Source organism: Lithobates pipiens, unplaced genomic scaffold (genome assembly GCF_037356315.1).
Source record: "Lithobates pipiens isolate NorthernLeopardFrog02 unplaced genomic scaffold, aLitPip1_a1.2 Scaffold_3, whole genome shotgun sequence".
Classification (NCBI taxonomy): Eukaryota; Metazoa; Chordata; class Amphibia; order Anura; family Ranidae; genus Lithobates; species Lithobates pipiens.
In genome coordinates, this window is record NW_027507790.1 from 191,280,574 (window position 1) to 191,306,168 (window position 25,595).

At 44.5% G+C, this 25,595-nt stretch overlaps 1 protein-coding gene across 2 annotated transcripts in view; it reads left to right on the plus strand.

Annotated features, from left to right (window-relative positions):
* The window catches only part of SREK1 (splicing regulatory glutamic acid and lysine rich protein 1), a 95,926-nt gene that overhangs the window by 34,912 nt on the left and 35,419 nt on the right, over positions 1–25,595 (plus strand). The window contains exons 3-6 of one of the 2 annotated variants that reach the window (XM_077462651.1): positions 13,793–13,920; positions 18,695–18,727; positions 19,700–19,906; positions 21,587–21,765. In XM_077462651.1, coding sequence (XP_077318777.1) covers positions 13,793–13,920; positions 18,695–18,727; positions 19,700–19,906; positions 21,587–21,765 — 547 coding nt within the window. The remainder of the gene's footprint in view (positions 1–13,792; positions 13,921–18,694; positions 18,728–19,699; positions 19,907–21,586; positions 21,766–25,595) is intronic. The other variant, XM_077462652.1, reaches the window with a different exon arrangement.

The following is a 25,595-nucleotide window of genomic DNA, read 5'->3' on the forward strand; positions in this document are numbered from 1 at the left end:
AAGGGTTAACATAGGCTATACACTTCTCTCACGTCTCCTTAGATCTCAGCAAGGATGCCAGGTCAACTACTCACATAAAGATAAAAGCACAGCATGTAAAGCAGACAATCATGTTAGTTCTGTAGGGCAGCAGCGGGTGATGTCATAGCTCCTCCCCGCGTTACGTTCAATCAGAACTTCAACGTCACCACACTCCTCCCCCCTTCCCTTTTGTTGGCAGACGGTGGTACTTGGGACAAGTCCAGTGACGTCACTGGACCTCAGATGGAACTCCCTGAAGACCCGCAAGCCGGCGGAACGGTGAGTACCGTTCAAAAGAATTTTGCTCTATCAAAAAAATGAATCAAGGAATTAATCTTTAATTTTGCATTATTCAGCTGCATTCAATACAATTAACAACATTTGGAGAGTTTTTTTTTTTTAACTCACCTTTTCAGGTCTGTTGCTAGGGAGTCCCTTGTAATCTGCCTTTTCCTATCCACAGCGCCTGACGTCCCTTCCCTTGGTGCCCTGGGTGATGTCTGTCATTTCCCAGAATTCACTGGGCAGCGTCGAGGGCTTCGTTGCCATCACGGGGGCGGGCACTTCTGATGCCGCCCATTGTGATGGCAACGTCAGAAGTGTAAGGCGCTGCGCCGTACATACGGTGCATGCTGGTTCGCTCAGATGCACCAGAGCCCGGAAGATAGTACAGCCTAAAAAAAAAACTTTTCATAGTTTGAACTCCGCTTTAAGCCCTGGTTCACACTAGTGTGGCTTTGAAATCATGCTACTTCAGCGCGGTTTCAAATCGGCAGATTAGTTGTGCAAGAGCCTTCTTCAACTTGAGTTACAACAGTTTGTATGGTTCCATTGCTGAAAACTTTTGAACTGTCAAATCACATTTGTGTGAACAAGGGCTAAAACTGGAATTCTAAGGAGGGGGCTATGTTTATCATAACTAACCCTATATACATGCTGTGTGAACGGGAACACAAAACAGACATATGCTTGCTCAGGTTTGACTGCAAAAGTGGAAATACATTTTAAGGCCATCTGATTTACGAGGCTATATTTTCTCTGCAAGGATGAACAGTCTCTCTCTCTCTCTCTCTCTCTCTCTCTCTCTCTCTCTCTCTCTCTCTCTCTCTCTCTCTCTCTCTCTCTCTCTCTCTCTCTCTCTCTCTCTCTCTCTCTCTCTCTCTCTCTCTCTCTCTCTCTCTCCCTCTCTCTCTCCCTCTCTCCCTCTCTCTCTCCCTCTCTCTCTCTCTCTCCCCTCTCTCCCTCTCTCTCTCCCTCTCTCTCCCTCTCTCTCCCCCTCTCTCCCCTCTCTCCCTCTCTCTCCCTCTCTCCCTCTCTCCCTCTCTCCCTCTCTCCCTCTCTCCCTCTCTCCCTCTCTCCCTCCCTCCCCCTCTCCCTCCCCCCCCCTCTGTAAGCATGTAGCTGCTGGGATTAAAATGTGTGCAGCTGCCATTGTTGTATACTGCGCCTGTCACTCTCGGCAAAGAAAATTTAGCTGGAGCCTAAGTTGCAACCAACATGTTCTAAATGCAAGTTCCTGTGTTTTTATTTTTTTCCTATATACATAGTTCTTGCCTGCTCTTTTATTCTTTGTACTCTTTTATACTATACTTATACTTTATATATGTTAAAATACTAGTTAAAAATGCATGAATATTTTGCAACACTGGATATTTCAGGGGAGTGTTAGTGGACACCTTTTATGCGCCAACTCTTTTTTTTTATTTTTTATTACACTTAACCAGTATACAAGGTGGGGTGTGATTACATTTCTGCCATGGCTTCCATCTTCACCTGGTCTTCCTTTGTAGTTTGTCCTCTGGCTGTCTGATTAGCCACACTACATAGTAGCTGTTATTCACGGAACAGGAATCTGGAGGAACTGTACAGGCATAGGCGTTCCTTCAGAGTCCTGACGTCATCAGCCCATTCGCAGGTAGATATCTTTCTCAAATCGCCTTTCAGGACAACCCCGGAGAGAGTAGCTCCACCTTGCAATCAGGAAACACATGCCCACTTTAAAAACACCTCCTCCTCCTCCATGGCTTCAGTTATTGTGTTTCCTCCTTGGAGGAAGCATGTGCCTGAACCAGGGAGAGCTACACTCTCTGCAGGGGAGTAAGGCTTACCTTTTGTTGCAGGTTGTTTCTCTTTGACCCCCAGCAGCATCTCCACGGGGAGAGGACTCCTGGAGCTCCTGGTCCCGCCATCTCACGGGAGTAAGGACCCTCGGAGTGCCGGCGTCGGGTGCCCGGTGTCCGCTTGTTAGCGCAGGGAGGGCTCTGTTGCTGGCGGAGGCCGCTGCAGGTCAGCGGCATGGCTCCGTTTTCGGCGCCGGGTCCCGGGCGGCGACGGCGTCGTTCACGGTGACGCGCGGGCGCTCTGAGGGGGCGTGGCGCCGTGGTTCAGTGCCTGGAACGCAGGGGTCATGGGGCGGGTCAGGTGACCGTGTGCTTCCGCTTCCGGCCGGCCTTGATGACGCGGCGGCCGGGAAAATTTAAAATGAGAGCTGTTTGTAAAATAGCTGCCTCACTCAAACGATGGAAGAGTGCAAGCCAGCTATGGCGGAGACAGGCGCCCCCAGCACCGGTCCAGCCCAGGTACGTAAGGTGCACTGGCACCCTCTGCTTTACTGTGGGTATGTCTTTGTTTGTTCCCCCCTCTTGGGGGCCTGTCGCTGCAGGTCAGAGGTGGACTTCGCTCTGACCTTTTGCAGCCTAGTTCTGGGGTCTCACTAGTAGGTCTGTTTGGTGGTGGGTCTCTGCACTGGCTTGGTGTTAAGCAACTGGTTGTTGAGAGCTTTTAGTGAATTAAACCTGTATGTCGTTTCAGGAAAAATCACTAGGAAAAGCTAGACCAGGTCAGAGAAAATGTCCTTCCTGCAAAACCCCCCTCAGAGATTCATGGCAGAAGGCAATGTGCAGAAATTGTATCAGAGAATTGGTGGAAGAGGAAACATCTCAACAATATAAGGATTTGTTTTCTTCGGTTAAAGAGCTGACAAACTCTTTGAGTTCAGTCAAGTCCATCCTGATACAAAACCCTCCCGCACAGACCGAGCCTCAGAACTTACCGCCCAGCCCCAGGGCGTCGTCATCCAGACAGGTGGAAACTGAAGAGTCTGGAGACGAAGGGGGTAGTACTCTCATCTCCTTCAGGGATTCTGAGGAGGAGGAAGAGGAAGAAGATAGCAGGGGCTCCAAATTCAAGCTATCACTAGAGGAAGTAGATGATATTTTAAAAGCAATCTACACTACTCTAGAAATTCAGGAAGAAAGAGTACAACTGTCAGTTCATGACAAAATGTACCAGGGGTTGGACGAAACAAAACGGCGAGTTTTTCCTGTCCACAGGGTCCTCTCAGACTCAGTGAGAAAGGAGTGGAAGGACCCAGAAAAAGCCCCTTTCTTCTCTAAAGCTCTCAAAAGAAGGTTTCCCTTCGAAGATAAGGACTCAGAGGTTTGGAATAAGAAACCCAGAGTCGATGCAGCTTTCTCGCAGGTATCCAGACGAACGGATCTAGCCTTTGAAGATATGGGGATCCTTAAAGACCCAATGGACAAAAAAGCTGACTCCATCCTTAAAAAAGCTTGGGATGCTGCGTCAGTCAGTCTAAAACCAGCAATGGCAGCTACGGTGGTGGCCAGGAATCTGGAATGTTGGGTAGAGAAGCTGAAGAGCCATATTGAGGCGGGGACACCCCGCAAGGATCTCTTAGAGTCCTTTCCACTGATCCTGAATGCAGTCAAATACATGGCGGATGCATCAGCAGAATCAGTTAAACTGGCCGCTAGGTCTTCGGCTCTTGTAAATTCAGCCAGGAGAGCAGTTTGGCTGAAAACATGGTCTGGGGACACTGCCTCTAAGGTCAAGCTGTGTGGTCTTCCCTTCTCGGGTGACTTGCTCTTTGGTCCTGATTTAGAGTCTGTGCTGGATAGAACAGCCGATAAAAAGAAGGCTTTTCCAGTTAAGAAAAAGCAGATGGCTAAAAAGAATTTTCGTGCTTTTCAGCAGTCCCATAAAAAAGACCAGGAGCACAAGAGCAGATGGGGTTCACAGAAGGGCAAAGGCAGGGGTGGAGTCCTCTTTAGATCTCCCCCAGAGCAGTCCCCTAAGAACAAGTGACAATATCTCCCCAGTGGGGGGGAGACTGTCAGCTTTTCGCGAACAATGGGACAGGCTGTCTCCAAATCTGTTCGTGAAGAGCGTTGTCGATCAGGGGTACAGGTTGGAGTTTTCAGAACCACCCCCGAGCAGGTTTTATGTGACAACATTGCCAAGGGATCAGGAGAAGGCCTCTGCAATGAAGCTGTTGTTACAGGAGCTGATACAGCAAGAGGTTCTGATTCAAGTCCCAGTAAGCCAGCAGGGCGGGGGTTTTTATTCACATATTTTTCTGGTGAAAAAACCCTCAGGGAAGTACCGTCTAATCCTGAATCTGAAATTCCTGAACAGGTTCATTCGGTACAAACATTTCAGGATGGATACAATTTTCTCCATCACAAAGCTGTTGACCCCAGAATGCTTCATGGCATCCCTGGACCTAAGGGATGCCTACCTTCATATACCAATTCATCAGGCATCGCAGCAGTTCCTGCGCCTGGCATTGAAGGTAGGGAGTTCGGTATGGCACCTCCAATTCAGGGCTCTGCCGTTCGGACTCTCGTCCTCTCCCAGGGTCTTTACGAAGATTATGGCAGAGGCTTTGGAACCCCTGAAATTGAAGGGGATTCCAGTTGTTCCTTATCTGGACGACCTTTTGTTTTTTGCAGACTCCAGGGAGCAGGTCCTAGTCAATCTCCAGAGGGCCCAGTCTCACCTCGAGGGCCTGGGATGGCTTCTAAACCTAGAGAAGTCAATCCTGACCCCCTCACAGGAAATGAAATTTCTGGGGTATACATTAAATTCGATTCTCCAGAAAGTTTTCCTGCCGTTGGAAAAACAGGAAAAGTTACAGCTAGCTGTACAGCGGATACAGAGCAACCAGACAGTCTCAGTCAGGATGGCTATGGCAGTTCTGGGCCTGCTTACGGCAGCAATCCCGGCTGTTCAGTGGGCCAGGTTCCATTCCAGACCCCTTCAGAGGGAGGTTCTGTCAAGCTGGTCCCATCAGGATCCTTTGGAAAAACAGCTAAAAATTTCGTCAAAGACGAAAAGGGCTCTTTGGTGGTGGAGAGACCAGGCAAACCTCTCAAGGGGCCTGGTGTGGACCTTTCCTGTGGACAAGCGCCTTACTACAGACGCAAGTGCCTGGGGCTGGGGAGCCCATCTGGATGGTCAGACATCTCAGGGGGTCTGGTCCAAACAGGAAGCTCAAAGATCATCCAACTGGAGGGAGTTGAAGGCGATCTTTCTGGGTTTAGTGGCATTTCAGCAGAGTTTGAGAGGCCACCATGTTCAGGTGTTGTCAGACAACACAACAGCGGTTACCTACATTATGAAGCAAGGGGGAACCAGAAGCAGGAGCTTGATGGAGCTGGCCAATCTGTTGTTAGCCTGGGCAGAACAGAACACAGCCTCACTATCGGCAGTGCATCTGAAGGGCTCTCAGAATTTGTTTGCGGACCTCCTAAGCAGGCGCAAATTGCTAGAGGCAGAATGGAGTCTGAATCAGGAAGTGTTCCTGATGATCTCCGAGGCCTGGGGGGTTCCTCAGGTAGACCTTTTTGCCAGTCAGCAGAACTCAAAGGTGGACAGATTCTTTTCTCTTCACCGAGGAGATGCAGCAATAGGGTTGGATGCATTCGCTCACCCCTGGCATTACCAGCTGTGCTATGCCTTTCCCCCCTTTCCTCTAATTCCACTAGTACTGAGGAAATTCAGGGAAGAAAGGACAGACTTAATACTAGTCACTCCTTTTTGGCCAAAAAGACCCTGGTTCGCGGGTCTTCGAAACCTAGCCTCGAAGCCCCCATGGAGGTTACCACTCAGAAAAGATCTGTTATCCCAGGGGACAGTAAGTCATCCAGAAGTGGAACTCCTGCAGCTAACCGCCTGGTTTCTGAGGAGGACCTGTTAAAGGCTAAAGGTCTCTCAGATAAAGTAGTAAAGACCCTGCTGTCCAGTAGGAAGGCAGTTACACAGGCAATTTACATGAAGGTCTGGAAAAAGTTCAACTCCTGGTGCAGTTCTAGAGAACTCAAGGTCAAGAGCACGGTGTCCGTCTTGGAGTTTCTCCATGAAGGAATGGAGAAGGGTCTCGCAGCCAGTACCCTGAAGACTCAGGTGGCTGCCTTATCAGTTTTCTTTGAAAAGACTTTATCTAAAGAAACTTTAATTTCTAGATTTTTTAGGGCTCTTGCTCGAAATAGACCAGTAGCCCTTAAAGACTTTCCCAGTTGGGATTTGTCTACAGTTTTACAGGGTCTCTCGGGAGCACCGTTTGAACCCTTACAAGAAGCTTCTTTACAGAAGGTGGTTTTAAAAACAATCTTTTTGGTGGCCATCACCTCGGCCAGGAGAGTCAGCGAGCTCCAAGCTCTAGCTATTACAGAACCCTTCCTTAGAATTTATCAGGACAGGGTGGTACTGAGGACGGATCCAGCATTCCTACCGAAAGTATCCTCAACTTTCCATCGATCACAGGAAATAGTGTTACCTACATTCTCTGCAAGCCCAGCAAATGCAGGAGAGGAAGTTTTTCACACATTGGATGTGAGAAGATGTCTTTTACAGTTTCTGAAAGTTACTAAAGAATTTAGAAAATCAAACGCCCTCTTTGTGATATTTTCTGGATCACGCAAGGGGGAGAAAGCTTCTAAAAGTACGCTGGGTAGGTGGCTTAAGTTGGCTATAACAGAAGCCTATAAAGCAAAAGGAGAAATACCTCCCTCAGGTATTGCTGCCCACTCTACTAGATCCACGGCAGTTTCCTGGGCTGAAAGGGCCGGTGCCACGCCTGAACAAATCTGCAAGGCTGCCACTTGGTCCAGTTATTCGACATTTCTCCGGCATTACCGGTTAGATCTACTGTCTGCAGCAGATCAGGCCTTCGGCAGGAAGGTACTGCAGGCAGTAGTCCCGCCCTAGGGTAAGTTTCTCGGTTATCCTCTCCGGGGTTGTCCTGAAAGGCGATTTGAGAAAGACTCAGTTAGACTTACCGGTGACGGTATTTCTAAGAGCCTTTCAGGACAACCGTTACTTCCCTCCCTAGGTTATGCTTAGTAAATGTATTAAGTTCTACCATGGTGTTGTGCTTTCTGTGCTTTGTTTTCCAGCGTCGGAAGGCCACAATAACTGAAGCCATGGAGGAGGAGGAGGTGTTTTTAAAGTGGGCATGTGTTTCCTGATTGCAAGGTGGAGCTACTCTCTCCGGGGTTGTCCTGAAAGGCTCTTAGAAATACCGTCACCGGTAAGTCTAACTGAGTCTTTTTACCGTTGCACGTTTAGTAGATATTTACTGTACCTGTAGGTAAGCCTTATTATAGGCTTACCTATAGGTAAATATCAACCATGGGAGTTTACTCCCAATTAAAGGGATCATGTACAAGGCCCTTTCCTTTTGTTTGACCTACATTGCATCATTTTACATGACTATGGAAATCCACAAGTCTCTTAAAGCTACTGCTTTAAGCTGGCCATACACTGGTAAATTTTAGAGCGAACTTTCATACGAAAATTCTTAGTATCCTTTATGACTTGGCAAATGTCTTTCAAAAGTACTTCAGAATTTTGTTAACTTTTAATAATTGACGTTACAAACAAAAATGATCTAATGATTAAAAAAAAATGTCGTTCTTAAAAATATTGAACGAAATTCTATTGCATGACCAGCTTTAGAAACTGAGACAATTTAAACTGAAGCACCTGAAGGCATACTGCATTTGACTTGCCCAGGCCCATGAGCACTAACGTACTACCTGTGTTTTTAGGTAAACAGTTTGTTAAAATTACTGTAAAAGTACTACTAGCTCTATACCTCTGATGGAGCCATCTATTACCGTAAAGCCATCCATAGATGGATCAAAATGAAAGTATGAACGTCTCTTTAGAAATATGACAAACCTGCTGTGTTCAGCAATAGCACATTTTTGCCTTGTCCGCAGCATGCACTATACATGCTGTTTCTGTTTACAGTTAAATGTTCAGTTTGTTTAATATTTGTATTGTTTACTGATTTAGCATTATTGGCAAGTTCTTCATTCCATTTTAATTTTTTGTTTCCATTTGTCTTTAAAAGTTTCATGTGGGTCATTGAAAAGTAACGTTGGGGTCCTGTTCACATATAAACGTGCATGAAAATACTCGCAAAATGGATGTACATTGCCTTCCAGTTCCTGCTAGTTTGTTTGGCTGGCCATACATTATACAATTATTTTGTATAATGTTACTTTTAGATTTACCAAAACGATGCCTTGAAAAGTATTCATAACCCTTAAAATTTTCCACATTTTCTTTTTACAACCAAAAATGTAAATGTATTTTATGATAGATCAACACAAAGTGGCATATAATTGTGAAGTGGAAGGAAAATGATAAATGGTTTTCAATTTATTATTTGTTTAACAAATATCTGAAAAGTGTGGCATGCATTTATTTTAGCCCCCTTTACTCTGATACTCTGAGAAGCAGCCGAGAGGCCAATGGTAACTGGAGAAGCTTCAGAGATCCACAGCTCAGGTGGGAGAATCTGTCCATAGGACAACTATTTGTTGTGCACTCCACTAATCTGGCCTTTATGCAAGAGTGGCAAGAAGAAAGCCGTTGATAGAAAGCCATAAGAAGTCCCGTTTGCAGGTTTGCGAGAAGCCATGTGCGGGACACAGCAAACATGTGGAAGAAGGTGCTCTGGTCAGACGAGGCCCAATTTGAACTTTTTGGCCTAAGAGCAAAGCGCTATGTGCAAATAACACTGCACATCACCCTAAACACTCCATCCCCACTGTGAAACATTGTGGTGGCAGCATCATGTTGTAGGGATGCTTTTCTTCAGCAGGGACAGTGAAGCTAGTCAGATTTGATGGAAAGCTGGATGGAGCCAAATACAGGGCAATCGTAGAAGAAAACCTGCTAGAGTCTGCAAAAGACTCCAGACTAGGGTGAAGGTTCACCTTCAAACAGGACAATGACCCTAAACATACAGCCAGGGCTACAATGGAATGGTTTAGATAAAAGCATATTCATATGTTAAAATGTCTCATTCAAAGTACAGACCTAAATCCAAATGAGAATCTGTGGCAAGACTTGAAAATTGCTGTTCAGACCCTCTCCATCCAATCTGACAGCTATTTTGCAAAGAAGAATGGGTACATGTCACTCATTAGATGTGCAAAGCTGGTAGAGACATCCCCAAAAAGACTAATTGCAGCGAAAGTTGGTTCAACAAAGTATTGACTCGGGGGCTGAATACAAATGCATGTCACACTTTTAAAATATTTATTTGTAATAAAAAAATTGAAAACCATGTATCATTTTCGTTCCACTTTACAATTATATGCCACTTGGTGTTGGTCACATAAAAGCCTAATAAAATAGTTACATTTTTGGTTGCTACATGACAAAATGTGGAAAATTTCAAGGGGTATGAATACTTCTTTTTTTTATTTTTATTTTTTTTTCCAAGGCATAGTAAGGTCTAACCAAAACACTTTTAATTTGTATGCAGTCAGGCATGCCCTTGCACTACGTGGTTGCAGGTAAATCTAAAGTATAATGTATGGCCAGCTTTTGGTTTTTCTGCAGTATTGATGTTCAAAATAAATTCTCCATTATTCCAAGCACCTGTACAGTATCTGCTCCGATTTAGTTTCTATCAGTTGAAACGATGTAACTTATTTGTAGGAATTTTTTACAGCATCAATCTTTTCTTCTATCATTGATAAAATATTCTCCATTCCGTAGAAAGTCTCTGTGTTGGCTAATTAAGGCATAACTGTAGCTTTTTTAATGCTTTAGGAAAAGTCTGGTTTTTAAAAATGTTTTATTCTCCTCTTTAAATTAAGATGCTTTAAAGTGGTCACCTAAAATTAGGGTTTGAGGTCCGTACATGGTGCCAAAAGGCTGGCAGCTCAAACAACTTCAAGCAGCAGTCTCCTTGGCATCTGCCAGTAGTAAAACTAAGGATGACGCTTGCAAAGATCTTGTAATGAACAACTTAGTTTCACTGAACCTCCTACTCAGTCACTGAGATTCATTTTCTATATTCTGCAAAAAAACTGGCTGATCCTACTGTTCTCCATCTCCCTCTTCTGTCCATGTCCCTGATTCAGCTAGGAATTCAGCAGAGCTGTGCTGGCAGCTCTGCACATGCTCAGTTTTCAGTAAACTTCTATTCTGAGAATTTCCTTATCACATCTGAGCAACCCATGTGTATACGCATGGGCGTATACACAGTAGAGATCGACTGATTATTGCTAAGGCCGATTATTGTGGGCCAATATCGTAATTTTCTGAAAAATCTGTATCGGTTGCAAACTTGACTATTACAGATTTATTGCTTTAACGGGTTTTACGGGGGTGATGCATGCAGCTGCAGGTACCATTCTTTAGACATTCGGCTTCATTGTAATAACAACCGATGCGTCTCAGCAGCCACTCGGCTGTTATTACAAGCAGCTTTAGAGGACACCCCCTCCTTCCACCGGGAGGCCCTAGTAACCAGCCGACACGTCCACCGGCTGGCCAAAGACCTAAACAAAGCCAATGCTTAGTTTGGGTCTCGGATCTAGTAACCCGGAAGCGATGTCGTGACATCACTTCACAGATTACTGGCATCATAAAGGCACCCGTTTAAAAAAGAGAAAATATTCAAAAACGCCCATCTTGACGTTTTGAATACTTTCAACTGCAGAGGAGGGGTTTAGGTTCTTGTAGACCACCAATCCCTCCATAAAGAGTACCTGTCACAAGGTAGCACATAATATCGGCATCGTATCGGCACCAAAAAAAACTATCGGTCAGACCCACTAACCCGCTAAACACAATGGGGGCAGGATATTAATCTTGATTCATGGATGCTTCACCTCCCTCTTATTCCAAGACACTGGCTGGAGGGATGTGACACAGCCTGTGACTGGCAGAAATCCACCCACACCATGCTGTTCCCAAAAAAATAATAAAGATTTGATTTCAAATGTATAATTGTATGACCATTTCAAACAGTTTATTCCAAAGGCTGTTTTTTATTTTTCATTTTGAACATGTGACCAGCAGCAGAGGACTAGAAGCTCCTCCTGCTCATGTTTCCCTGCAGACAGGCTGGGAAAGATCTGGGTCATTTGACAGCTATACATCGATTAGGAAAAAGGTACTTAGATGATTTTTTATTTTTATTAAAATAATTACAGTGCCATCATCCATATACTGTAATAGAAAGGCAATGTAAATTAGGCAGTGTTTAGTATAATTTTTAGCTCCAAATGATGATTCCCAGTATAAAATCTATTTTACCCTACTTATTTCAACTGTTAAGCTTTTTTTCACTTATCAAATCTGCTACCATTCTAATCAGACATGTATGTAAGTGTACTGCATATTAAAGCGCACTAACTATGAAAATGTTAGTATTGGTGGTTCCCAAGTGTGCTAACCATGAGTTGCCTTATTAGCTTGTAGCCAATGTGGACAAATTCTAAAAGTAGGAACCCATTTTCAATGACTGCTGCAGTGTGTTTTATGTGAAGAAAAGGGGAGATTTTTTTAGGCAGAATTTGAAAAGCAAATCGAGGTAACACTGTTCCTTCTGGACCACCACCTTCACTGGTGTTGGGGTTGGACAGAAACCAGTGGCAGTGGTTTAAGTGCCCTGTAGGCAAGTGGTTAAAGTGATTGTAAACATTTATTTAAAAAAAAAATAAGAAACATGTTATACTTGCTCTGTTTAATAGTTTTGCACAAGGCAGTTACGATTTCCTCCCCCCTGCCGAGTGCCCCTGTAGTAAACCGCTTGCTATAGAGCTACTTGTGTCGGCTCAATCCTGAGCCGTGCTCTATCCATTGACACACAGAGCATTGCTCGGCCCCACTCCCTCGTCACTGGCTGTATCTGACAACAGCAGGGAATCAATTACAGTAAGGTGAGGAAGGCGCTGCTCTCGGTGCAGCACTGGATCGGGCTCGGGTAGGTATAAGGGAGAATTGGGGAGGGGGAGGCTGCACACAGGAGTGTTTTTGTTAATGCATAGAATTCATTAAAATGGTTGTAAACCTCAGTCATGAGACTTGAACAAAGCACATATATCTGTATTGTTTCCTTGTCTCTCCAGAGCTCTAAGTGACGTTTTTCTCTGGTGCTTCGTTCCTCTATTGTCTTCATGAGTCACTTCTGAGCGGTTTTCCTGACAGATTAGATAAGTTGGTGACGGGGAGAAAAGCTCAGCACACAGCTTGTCTATTCACAATAGTTTTATATCCTTCCTTTGTTCCTGTGTGGAGGGGGGTGTGTCCTTTTCGTCCAATCAATTCTCACACACTAACTCTCCACCTCCTCCTCTCTACGCCTCACAGATGCAGAAGGATTTTATGACAAATCTGTCCTTTTTGAAGGGTGTAGGGAAGAGAAGACTGCAGATAAGCAAGTAAAACTTATTTAGGAGGATTTGTTTACTCTGTGTGTAATTTTAGGCTATTTGCTTCACTGGGCATATGAGAGGGTTTACAACCACTTTAAGGTAAAAAAAAAAAACCTTTACAATCACTCTAAGCACAATAGAAAGGAATGAGTAAAGCTGAAAACACTGCTTAGGACTTGAGACAGTGTTGTCAGGGCAGTGGCAATTTAAAAACACATTGGATTTCATGCATGTCAGGAGATATTTTCTGTACTTGCACAATTCCGCTTTTTTGTGTCATGAAAAATGCTGCATGTATTGCAGAGATGTGAAATGTTTGGTTTTTGGGTGAAAACATCATAAAATGGACCCCACGTTATTTTTTTTTTATTTTTTTTTAAGTCTTCTTCTACCCAGTCCAACCTGTTCATAGGTTAAAAAAAAGTCCTGATTTTAACCGCTACTATTTTAGCATTAGCAATGTTATTGCTACTCCAAAAGATCTTTGTGCAATGCAACAGTTACCATATATGTAAGTTATGTAGACACAGAAAATGAACAGGGAACCATTACGGCACTTCATTTCTTGTTCACGCCCAGGGGCTGTGGTACCCTTTATCTGCCTTGCATGCTAGCCAATGTACCAACACATGTAAGCCTTAGTACTGTAGGGACAGTGACAGAACTGCAGTTTGCAGTAGATTGCTACTAATTGTTAAAACATGTACCTTTTTTTTTTATTTATTTTTTTTTTTTTTATTTTTTTTTTATTCTTCTTCCATGCTTTTCTTTCAGTTTTTATTTTCATTATTTATTTGAACAAATTTGGAACCTTGCCATTTTTGGGGATTAAACTTTAAAAAATGTTCTTCTTTTCTGTATCTGATGTTCTGTGTGCTATTAGTGATGCAGCCAACACGAACGGTTGTCATGTGTAACACAACTTTCGATCAGCGTGAAAACAGCGCCCTGGGAAAAGGCTCCATGCTTGATATCGTTTGGTTCATGAACCATAAGTTTCCAGTACAGGTGACCCATAGCACAAAGTGTTCAATCATTGTATATACAATTTTATAAGTAATATTCAATTGATGAGATTTAGTCTTTCCAGTTTCCCTCACTTTTTTTATTTAATTTCCTTGTAGATCAGGGTAATGAACAAGAGGGGGAGAAAATACCCTAAGTTCTTATTCTTTCTTACTAAGCATTTGTTCTTTTCGGTTTGATTTATGTAGTCAATTAAAATGAGGCAGTAGAGGATTTTACATTTGTCTTTTGGTAATATTGAGTTTTTGCCTCTACAGGTAAAATACCAGAAGAATCTAAGGCTCTCTCTCTGTTGGCCCCTGTTCCTTCATTATCTAGCCTGCTTCCTGGAGCTGGCTTGCTTCCTATACCTACGCCTACTCCAACCCCATCTCCGCTAGCTTCTGTGAGTATTTCACTGTGTTTCTAAAATAGGTCGGTGGAGCAAAGAATGTTTTTTTTGTTTTAAAAATAACACATTTTTTTAAATTAACAAATGGAAATTCTCTCCTTGTGCAGAGCAAAGCTTTTCCTGAACTTTGGGCTTCAATTTGACAAAATACCCTGCAGGTTAATTTTGGAATTATGATCATAAAATGTAGTAGTGTGTGTGTAAAATATATACCCCATTGTATTATTGGGCTGGAACTGTAGTCTGGCTAGGCCTTAAAATTGTTTCCCCCGCTGTATTGCTACTGAAAAGATCTGTACGTTGGAGTCGGTTTTTAAATTTTTAGGCCAGTTTAGGCGTGATCTGATTTTATTGGCAAAGGCTAATCTGAATGTCAAAAGTAACTGGCAGTAGTCAAGCAATTGGAAAGTAAAGACAGTTTACATGTGAGAGCTTCTAAACAGCTATATTACTGAATGGCGCTTTTTTTTTTCAAATATGGCCATTTGATGAAGGTTCACATATGTGAATTGATGCATTTTGAATTACATCCAATGGGCATGACGTGATCCAGCAGCTTTTTCTGTGGGCTGGCCATAATCCGTTTTTAAAGAGTCCTGTGCATTATTTTAATCTGGTTCATTTGCGATTTTAAGTAAAACTTCACACCTGAATCGGTGAAAAAAAAATAACGGGGTCTAAAAAAAAAAAAATGCAGGGAAACCATTATTGGACATATGTGAGCTGAGCCTAAGCTAGTAGAGAGAAACTCAATAGACTGTTTTAAGAGTCTGTGTTGACAAGCTTTTCTTCACAACTGCTCAAGTCGATAGGAACTCAAAAGCAGATTGAAGTGGGTTGATGTAGCTTAGAAGGATGTCCACTACAGCATCTGTCAGTAGACTCAGAATGATCTCAGAAGCTTCTCATTTTGATATCTAATGCTAGCAGGTCACACCTGAATGCAAGCTGCATTAGCCCTTGATAGGCACAAGTCCTTAGGTCTGTGAAGTGGAAGTGGCTTCTTGATGTTTAAAGTAGGGATGGACCGATATCGGTTTTCGAGGGTGCCAATTCGATACCGATATTTCAGCCGCCTCTCAGGCCGATAGCCGATATTCTGTACATTTCTAATTGTATTTTTACACTGTCCTTTTTATTTTTTATCACAAGGAATGTAAACATCCCTTATGACAGTACTCTTTTTATGGAGGGATCCGGCTCTGTAAGACCCCCAAACCCCTCCGCTTCACTTGAAAGTATTCAAAATGTCAAGATCAGCATTTTTGAATCCTCTCGATTAAAAAAAAAAAAAAAAAAAACTGCCGCCTTTAAGATGCCAGCAATCTGGGAAGTAATGTCATGACTTTGCTTCCAGGTTGCTAGATCCGAGACTCGAAGCATCGGCTTTGTTCAGGTCTTCAGCCAACCGGCGGAAGTGCCCACTGGTTGCTCAGGCCTCCTGGTGGGAGGGGTGGGAGACATCGCCTCCCGCTGCTTGTAATATCAGCCGAGTGGCTGCTGAGCCACATTGGTTGTTGTTATATTAAAGCCGACCGTCCGCTCTAAAGAACTGTACCAGTGTGATGCAGCTGCATGCATCACCCTGGTAAAACCCCTCAAAGCAATCTCGATAATATCGGGTATGTTTGTGACAGATACTTCCAAAAGAGTGAATATCTGCCGCACACCGATAATCGGTTGATTCCTACTTTAAAGTGATACTAAAGCTACAAATGTTTTTACACTTTTTTTTTTTTTTTAACTCTGTCCTCCCCCCTTCCCTGTGTGAAGAGGAAGCGGGGAGAAGATTCAGCGCTGTAGTGGGGGGGCGTGGCATCTGCTCCCATGACAGCTTGCTATAGGGGGACACTAAGAAGAGGAGGAGCCAAGATTGCTGGTGGACAACCCTAGTAGGGGGGGATCAGGGCCTCTGTGCAACACCATTGCACAGAGCAGGTGAGTATAACATGTCAATTTTACCACATCCTGCATGGCCATAGCAAAACGATGGCTATTCTGCCACCTTCAGGTGATAGGACAAATGCAAAAAGACAGGAAGTCTCCTCCACTAGTTATAAGGCAAGGCTTCCCAGTTTTTGTAGCAAGCTACGAGTATAAACCATAAGGCCCCTTTCACACATACCTTCAGTTTGTTTCATCAGTTCAGTCACGTTTTTTTCAAAGAAAAAACGGAGCAGTTTACATCAGTTCTTTACATCCACTGAACCACTTGAGTCAATTTTTTGGTTTACATTCGAGCTGCATGATTCTGGATAATATGAGAATCACAATTTTTTTGCTTGGAATAAAGATTAAGATTCTTTCATGATTCTCGTGGTATAACATCTTTCACATCATACAAAAAAAAATCGGGTCAAGTTTACTGTTTTTTTTTTTTTTTTTTTTTTTTTTTTTTAATTCATGGAAGTGTATCCCCCCCCCAAATTATTTGAAAAACCGTTGAACACATACCATGTGACATAAAATATTGCAACAACCACCATTTTATTCTCTAGGGCAGGGGTGCCCAACTGCTGGCCCGCAGCACCCTCTGATGTGGCCTGCCACGTCTTGTGGTCAGCAAGCCATGATCGCGGGTTCTCAACCCACCATCTCCGAGCATTAGCGGGAAGAATGAAGCCGCCGCTAGAGGAAGCTGAGCCAATGCTTCCTGTATAGCGCCGGCTCCTTCACAGGCGAAGTGATACCAAATGTACTCTACCTGTGACAGGAAGCATCGGCTCTGCTCTCTACTGCAGCCGCATGCCTTTGTCACAATGATGCTTGGGGATGGGCGGATTGGGACACAGGCCATCAGTACTAGCCTCCAGTATAAATACCAGCCAGCAATACCAGTACCCACCATCAGTATCGGCCACCAGTGCCTGGTATCTGCCATCAGTAAGGGTACCAATCACCAGTACCAGCCCTGGAGGACAGCCAGCAGCAGCCACCAGCCATAACTGCCTGGGGGACAGCAGCAGCCAGCTGCATGAATCCTGAGGAAGAAATGAAGATTGAGGTCAGTTGAGGTGCAGGTAAACTGTTGCACATCAGCGTGAAAGCAGCCTTAGGCCCCTTTCACACAATACGTCTGATTGGGTCCGCCTGTCTGTTTTTCAGGTGGGCTCAAATGGACTCTCCATTCACCTCTACATAGCAGCAGATGTAAACGGTCTTGTCAGTTTTCACTCGCCTATCTGTAATCTGATCTGCTTAAAAAAAACAGAAGGGTATCTGTCCCACTTCTGCCTGGGTGGCTCGCAGGGCCCTTAGGGTAGAACAGACTGTGTCCGTGTCTGCTCTACATATGCGGAGTGGGGGTTTTAAGTAATTTATAGCAAAAAAAAAAATACAGATTTTTAGCTTGTAACCAACAAGTGTCAGAAAAAGGTTGTTTTTAAGTGGTTAAAGTGCCCTCATCTACAGACCGAAGTCCATTCCTTTCATCTAAGAACTGAGAGATACATTGTATCTCTCCATTATCTCTCTGCGCTGAGGAATGTGTTTTTTTGTTTATAGAAAAGAGCCAGCCATTAGATTTAAAAGCCCCCTCGCTGTATGTACATCTCTTCTCTGCTTGCACACACAAACCCTCCCCCCAAAAAGACACCTCCAAAATCTACAGAAAAAAAAGCCAGGAATTACATTTAAAAGCCCCCCCACAGTGACTGGTTGCCCCTAACATCCAATGCAAAAATGGATGAAAAACAATTTTTTTGACTGGTGAAAAATAGGGCTTTCATCCGTTCAAAAAAAACGGATGTTGATGAAAATATGATTATCGGTTGCCATCCATTTTTCCATAGGAATGCATTGATGTCTGTTTTTCATCTGTCAACAGATGGATGAAAAACGGACAAACTGTCCGTATGGGGGCCTAAGACAGGAGTGAGATCTCAGTGTTCCATGATGTATTCCAATAGAGAGATTTTGCAGGTAAACCAGAAATCTTTTCCTGTTTATTGTCCATCACAGAACACAGACATCTTCATATCCATTACCATAGGGATGTCCTGAAGCACTGAACATACGGGGAAGGCAACACTGCAACAAGCCAACTGCCCCCATACTACTAAACAAGAACATAAAACTTTGTGACAGTATGAATTGAAGATCCATTATCAGTTTTGTAAACTTGAGCTACCTAAGCTCAGAAAGCACCGACTCTTTGCAGAATGAGCCATCACTGAAAATGGTGGAAAGTGCCCTTTTAGAATGTAGGCTTGAGAAACAGGCTGACAAATCCACCAAGACAAGAAATTATAAATTTGGAAGCTGCATGACCCTTCCTTGGGCCTTCAGGAAGCACAAAAAAGGGAATCCAACTGACAAATAGCAGTTGGCTTCAGGTGATGCCTAATAGCACGAACCACAGCCATATCGTGAATAACTTTCTCCCTCTGCGTCTGAGGCTTAGAACCGAAAGAGCAAAAAACAAAATCCTATTTGAGATTGAATGAAGAATTCACCATAGGTAAAAATGACCTGAGGCCGTAGAACCACCTTGTCACAGAGGATGCCCTGTTTCTCTTGATGTACTCCAAGAAAATAATTTTATAGGGAAATCTAAAATTCCATTTTAGTGACCCCTGCATAATGTAATGACTGGAATTGGTACAAAAATTGTATATTTTATGAGGCCGGGCTACAGTTGTTGTTTCTCTACTTTTTAGTATTTCCATTTTGGCTGGCTATCAGTATGTTATGCTTCTAGGCAGAATGTGTATTTGGTTGTGAGATTTTTTTTCTATACTAGCTACCATTCGTTTATTTGACTTCCTAGGTTCTAAGAAGAGAAAAAGTGGATGTGCCCTTGGTAAGTGCCTTTCACCTTTTTTTTTTTTTTTTCTGTCATTTATAGTGCGTGTGTATATAGTATATATCTACTTCTGTATTTGGAATTGCTCCATGGGCCTGTGACTGAGAAAGGTGCAGCCAGGACAGGCTGTGGTGTTGGTGGCTTTCTAAAGGTAGATGCCCTGCCAGCAGCAGGTTCTGTATTGTTGTTGTTAAAAAAAAAAAAAAAAAAAAAGCATTCTAAAAACTGCTTGAAGTTATCCAGCACATACCACAGCACCGAAAAAAACAATCCATCCTCCCTAGACTGAGGCTTGTCAGAAGTGTGTGCAGCCATCTTTGAACTAATTATGTATAAAAGAGTAGGGGGAGGAGAGATTCGGGAGAAATATTTGTTGTGTTGGACGTGCATTTATTCTATAATAGTTGTAATACAGAAGCATCATTTAATAATTTGTAAATATGACAACCATATCAGAATTTTGGTTTATGAACTTTAAAGCGGTAGTAAACGCAGAAAAAATTTGTAAAAAAAAACAGTCGTCCTGCAAGATAATGTCATAATGTGCTAGTATGCACATTGAGAGATTTGCCTTAAAACAAATCCCTCCAGCTGCTGACAGGGCTTCCATCTTCACCCGGAAATCCTTCTGGGTTCGCAGGCTGCGGCCACCTGAATGGCCGTGCTGTGATGATGAGTCTAGGCCACGGAACACAGCGCTGAAGGAACGGCACGGGTATGCCGTTCGCTCAGAGCGCATACGCTGGTGACGTCACTGGCGCCTGCTCACTGGAATATTTCCTAAACTGTTTGTTTAGCAGATATTCATTTTACCTAAGGTAAGCTTTATTATAAGCTTACCTGTGGGTAAAAGTAGAAGAAACAAGTTTACTACCACTGTAAGTGATCAGCAGCTTTGTTGTTCAGTAAGTCCTTCTGTAGACTGTGCAGATCATTTTATTAACCCAAACTATACACTTTTCTGTGCAGCTCAGCATGCCATTTACCACATTGGCAGCTACGTTGCCCACTCCTTTAGAACCGGTTATTCCAGCTCTTGCCCCAGTTCTGCCAGCTCTCACACCTGCCATACCAGCACTCGCTGATCTGCAACAGCCACCATTAATGGGAAATGTAGACCCCACAAAAGTGGACGAAATCAGAAGAACGATTTATGTCGGAAATTTAAACTCGCAGGTATTTCTGTTTTAATGTAGTCTCGGTTGCACAGCTTTCATGTCTGTCTGTCTATATTTACATGTTGTATATTTGCTGTGCATTCATTTTTCTTAGATGTATGTTTGCAGCGATACACTATCACTATTTACATATGTGCGCGGGACCTACGTATGGGTTTGCGTGTGAATGCGGGGGTGGGCAACAGAGGTGCTTTAAATCAGTTTGATCAGCTGATTTTCAAGCTGAAACCAGAAGTGAATAAATCCTCATGGTTTACTTTTTACTAGTCACAGAGGAGGGGTGGGTACAAATTTACCACCTCCTCCTTTGTGTTCACCAGGCCCAACAATTCTGTGGTCCTGGCTCCCAGATCACGGTGGAGAGCCCGGGAACGGTGGCAGAGGTGGTGGTGTCACTTCTGCGCCTTTTTAGCCATGATTGAGCAACTGTAGAGCCCCTCAAATCACTTCTACAGGAAAGTCCATTGTCAGGGGAAAAAACCTACAGTGGATGGGAAGCATTTAAAGTGTGTTACCCCCAACATTTTAAATTTCTGATTTGAGCCTGCTGTACCATGGACTTGCATGGAAAAGTATCCTGTTCTCTTGTATTGCTTCCTGTGTGAAATAGCTGGTGATCCTGCCAGTCCCCCTGCTTTCCTATTTATGAAAAGCCCACAGCAAGGCATGAAAACTAAAGGATGCTGTTCTCAAGCACAGCTTGCTTGTACATCCGTGGCCAGACTTCTACTAACACACCCCCCTGCACAGCTCTTCAGGAAATTCATTGTACTGCTCTCTGCCTTTTAAAAAAGAGAAATGATTTTGTCAATGGTAAGGGTACATATATATATCAAGTAAATAGTGCAGTGCTGCCTGGTTTAAAATTAATAAATATGTAACATGAATAAATTTTAAACATAAATTAATAAATGGCCAAAAAAAGTCCTGAAATGAATTAGTGTATCCAAAAATAGATGTGCTAATAAAAATAAAGGAGGCAAATCCCCAAAGACCTTTAAAAAAAAAGTAAAAAGTAAAAAAAAAAAAGAAAAAAGTCCAGTTAAAGTGCAAAATCCTCCAGACAGTGCAACGGAAGGTCCCACTCCTCCATTCGATCTTGGTGTGTGGTGACTTTACTTCCCTAGGCCCCGTCCGATGCGTTTTGTCATCGATGATGGGCCACAGGAGGACGCCATGCACCGCTCACAATAAATATCTATGGGAGGCCAGCAAGATTGCCATACTGAGCGTTGGCAACTTGTCCTCAATACGTTCAAATGATATGGCGCATTTTAAAAGCCCAAAAAACCTAACTAGCGCCATCTATTGGCAAAAAATGTATATTGCTAAAAAACTGATATAGTGAATGCAGGGTCCTGGATTTATTAACGCTTTTAAAGTCTTTAGTCACGGTGGATGAGGACTCTTCTGAAGAGCCCACAGTGCAGCACTACTGTGAGTCATGTGACCCAGCATGGCTTCTTAAGTGACCTGAACTGGAGAGAAATGCTGTCTACAGCTGTCATGTAGTTTTCACACCCGGTATCTAAATAGAATGCTTCGCCTCCTGTATCTATAATTTGTGTTTATTTTTGTTCTAGGCAAGCTGAATTAACACTTTAAATGACTTGTGCTCATTCATCTAAAGTTTGAGTCTGTGTTGACAACTTATTTTTGTCATTCACTTATCCTGCAGACTACAACAGCTGAGCAACTTCTGGAATTCTTTAAGCAAGTTGGGGATGTCCGCTTTGTTCGTATGGCTGGTGATGAAACTCAGCCGACGCGATTTGCTTTTGTAGAGTTTTCTGACCAGAATTCAGTGACGCGAGCGCTCACATTCAATGGAGTTATGTTTGGTGACAGACCCCTTAAGTAAGTGACTTTGCCTAGAGTTAAAAATACATTTCTCATAGGCTGTTTTCTGAAATTGGAGTATTGTATATTGTGTTGAAAATGTTGAAATTGGCAAAATGGATAACAGTCAATATTCTATATTCTGTCTCAGGGCAGTGTTCTCTATTTAGTTACAATTTAAAATTGTCATTTACACCAGAATTTGTTTTCATGCTATCCAAAGTGAGGGAATCCCTGGTGATCATCAGAACTAGTGTTTCCTTGGGAAGATATCCCCACTTACTGTTGGGACAACCCAAAATGTAAAATTTTTCTTTTACTTTCGATTGTAACAGTAAACACAAAAGAGAATGACTTCACAAAGGCACAGACAGCAATAAAAACTTGACAGGTGTTCCAATCCCTCTTGGTTCTAATTGGTCTACATGTTAGAGCTTCGGACAAGTTGGCTGTCCCTACAGCAGTGTCTGGATCTGACAGAGTTGTCTCTGCAATCAGAGGTCTTCTAGGACCTGTATAACAGGGTGCCAAATGTGGGCAGGCTGGCTTGCAGGTTCAAAGAAAAACTGGGCCAGTTCATCTCCATGTATAGGAATCCTCTAGTGCGGGGGTTGGCAACCCATCGATCGTGATCTGCTTGATCATGGGTAGGTAACGGGTAGATTGTGATGACTGTGTTTTTTTTTTTTTTTTTTTGTTTTTTTTTAATGCCGACCCCAGAACTTAGACAAGAGGGGCAGCAGGGGTAGCATTTACTGTAAGCAATCCCTTTTCTCTTCTGTTCACCGACTGACACAGCTCCTTTCTTAGGCCATTGGGTTGTTACGCCACCTTTAGGAGAGGACTAGGCAGAACATGTTAACATGTTATAATAAAACTAGAACTTTCTAGTTCTGCCCAATGGGTGGTCCCTTAGGTAACACCCCCTCAGCCTGCTACTGCAGCCTCAGTTTTTTTTCTGCCTAGGGAAGGAGAAGGACCTAGGAACCCTGCGGGCCCATTGGTCCGTGGATTTTTCTGCAGAAGTTTTACTTTTTGTGCAAGATTAAAGATCCTGTGATCTGCTATCAACAGCTGGCTGGGTGACAGGCTGGATACTCTTATCCTTGTAGTCTTCCCAGCCTGGCCAGCGAGCACGTGCTGATCAGAGCTCCACGCTGGGTCAGCCACAACATGCCCCAGCTCCAGGGGCAGCTGGTGGGTCGTAATGCCCCGGGGCACACACATGACCGGGCTACTGATGTCTGCATCAGTGTGCCGGGCCAGCAGCCACCCCGTACTGATAGCAGAGTGGGTCTGTGATGGAATGTCTCCCAGCTCTTTAGGACTGGCAAAACTGCTCTCCCTGCCATGTATGGTGGGGCCGAGCAGCTGGGCATTCCTTGGGAGGTCGGTTCGGCGTCCCTCACCTCCCTCTCTTCTCTCCCTGTCCCTATCTTCCCTTTCCCTGTGGGGTATGCTGCATGGGCTGCTGAGCGGTGTGTGTGTGTCATAGGGGGGGGGGGGGGCTCTCGCCTGGGGGGGGGGGGGGACTACGCTGGATAGCTGTACCCTTGATGTGTCGGTCTCTCCCCTGAGGTGTCTGGAGGCTGTGTCTGCTGATCGCTGTAGCACTGTTTCACCACCATTTCTCTGCCTGTTTTTTCACTGTCCCTCATGGCATACAGTGCTCAGGGGGCCATTTTTGGTGTGATGGGGAGCAGCATGCTCTGTCTCCATTTTCCTGTAGTCCGGCGCCCATTTTCTCTGAGATTATGCCCTTTTTACTGGACACTCGGCGGCCATTTTCTTGAAGCCTGAACACTTTTTTCAGCTTCAGCGCTATTCAGAACAGTTCAGCACAGCGTGCTTTGATCTCTTATGTATCTGGGAGCTGACACAGGCACACCTAGCGGTATGGCGCAGACCTCGGTCAGGGTGGTGAGTCCTACGGGAAGAGCCCCCTCAGCCAGCAGCAGTTAGGAGAGTGGGACCATCACTGTCCTAAGTCCCTGACAGGTGGCAGACAGGGTAGGGTCAGCATGGTTTCAGAAACTGGTGTTTCTTCCCCTGAAATCCAGGCAATTGCAACTGGTTTGCCTGCAGGCAGTGCAGTGCCTCTGGGCGCTTTGTCGGCGATCCTTAATTAGTTTGTTGCCAAGATGGAGGCGGTGCGTTGGCGCAAAGGTGGTAAAAAACTGCCCCCGTCCTCTGGGGAGAGCTCTGACGCAGACTTGGGCCCTGCTGAGGCTGGTGACCCCTGTTCTGTCATTCCAGACGATGCTGACCAGGACCGGTCGGACAGTGAGGATGAGTCCGGGTCCGTGCGCGACAAAATGCTTGTTGGAGCACTTATCACAGCTGTGCGTGATACCCTGAAAATTCAGGAGCCAGCAGATCCCTCTGCTGATATAGCGGTCCCTTTTGGGTCCTGTAAGCCAACTCGTAAACCTAAGGTGTTCCCGTATCTGACTTTTTTCGATAAGTTCATATACAAGGAATGGGGTCGACCGCAACGAACCTTTACGGTCCCCAAATACATGGTGTTGCGTTACCTCTTTGAGGAGAGTCTTCTCAAAAAGTGGTCAGCTCCTCCGGTCGCAAACCCCCCAGTATCCAGCTTAAACAAAGTAACCACGATTGAGATAGAGGGGACTCCTGCCTTTAAGAACCCCACGGACAGGAAGGCTGAGGCAGTGGCTCGTTCGTTTGCGGTTGTGGGGTAAACAATGCGACCAGTTCTGGCATCCGCACTTGTGTTTCAGACACTTACTGAGTGGGCAAAACTTTTGCACCATGACTTGGGGGAGCAACAGGCTTCTCCTGTCTGCGTGGAACTAGCAGACCAGTTAGTGCAAGGCCTTAAGTATGTTTGTGACGCAGCCCTGGATACCCTTCCTCTGTTATCCAGGGCTTCAGTGTCAGCAGTGGTGCTGATTTGGCTGAAATGCTGGTCTGCTGACCAGGCATCTAAGAAAGGCCTGACGGATCTTCCCTTCCTTGGCGAATGGCTTAGATGACATAATTAAAAATGCCACAGGTGGTAAGAGTACGCTGCTCCCACAAGCCAGGAATGCTAAGGAGCCACGCCATAGGCAAGGGCCCTCATTTTCCTCTCGCAAATGGATTTTTCGTCCGCCCGGGGCATCGGCTAAGCGCCCCCAGCCCAACAGGACCACTTCTGAAGGACAAAAGTGTCCCTGGAACCGCAAGCCTGCGAGCAAAAGTGCTACCGCATGAAGGTTTACCTTTAGGAGTTTTCAGCCCGGTAGGCCTCTCGGCTAACTGACCAATGGGGCTGCGATCTGATTTCCTCAGGCTACAAGATAGAGTTCCTCTCTTGGCCACAAAACAGATTCTTCCCCTCCAGCATACCCGTACTCCTGGCTCACTGGGAGGCCCTATTGGGGGAGGTAATGGACCTGCTGAGTCGCGGGGTGATAGTACCTGTTCCCAGATTCAGAACGCTTCCAGGGGTTCTATTCAAATCTGTTTGTAGTCCCCAAAAGGGAAGGGGTACGTTCAATCTTTGACCTAAAAGCCCTCAATTACTTTGTAAAAGTACAGAGGTTCAGAATGGAATCAGTTCGCTCAGTAGTTGCTGCACTCAATCAAGGGGACTCCCTGGCGTCTTTAGACATCCAGGATGCGTACCTACACATACTCATATGCCTTAGGCATCAGAAGTTTCTGCAATTTGCATTTGCGGAAGCCCACTACCAGTTTGTGGCTCTCCCCTTTGGTTTGGCATCAGCCCCCCGAGTTTTTACCAAGGTATTGGCTCCCGTTCTGGCATTGCTGCGACGAGGGATCGCGATCGTGGGTTACCTAGACGATCTCCTCCTGAGAGCATTTTCCACCTCAGAGTT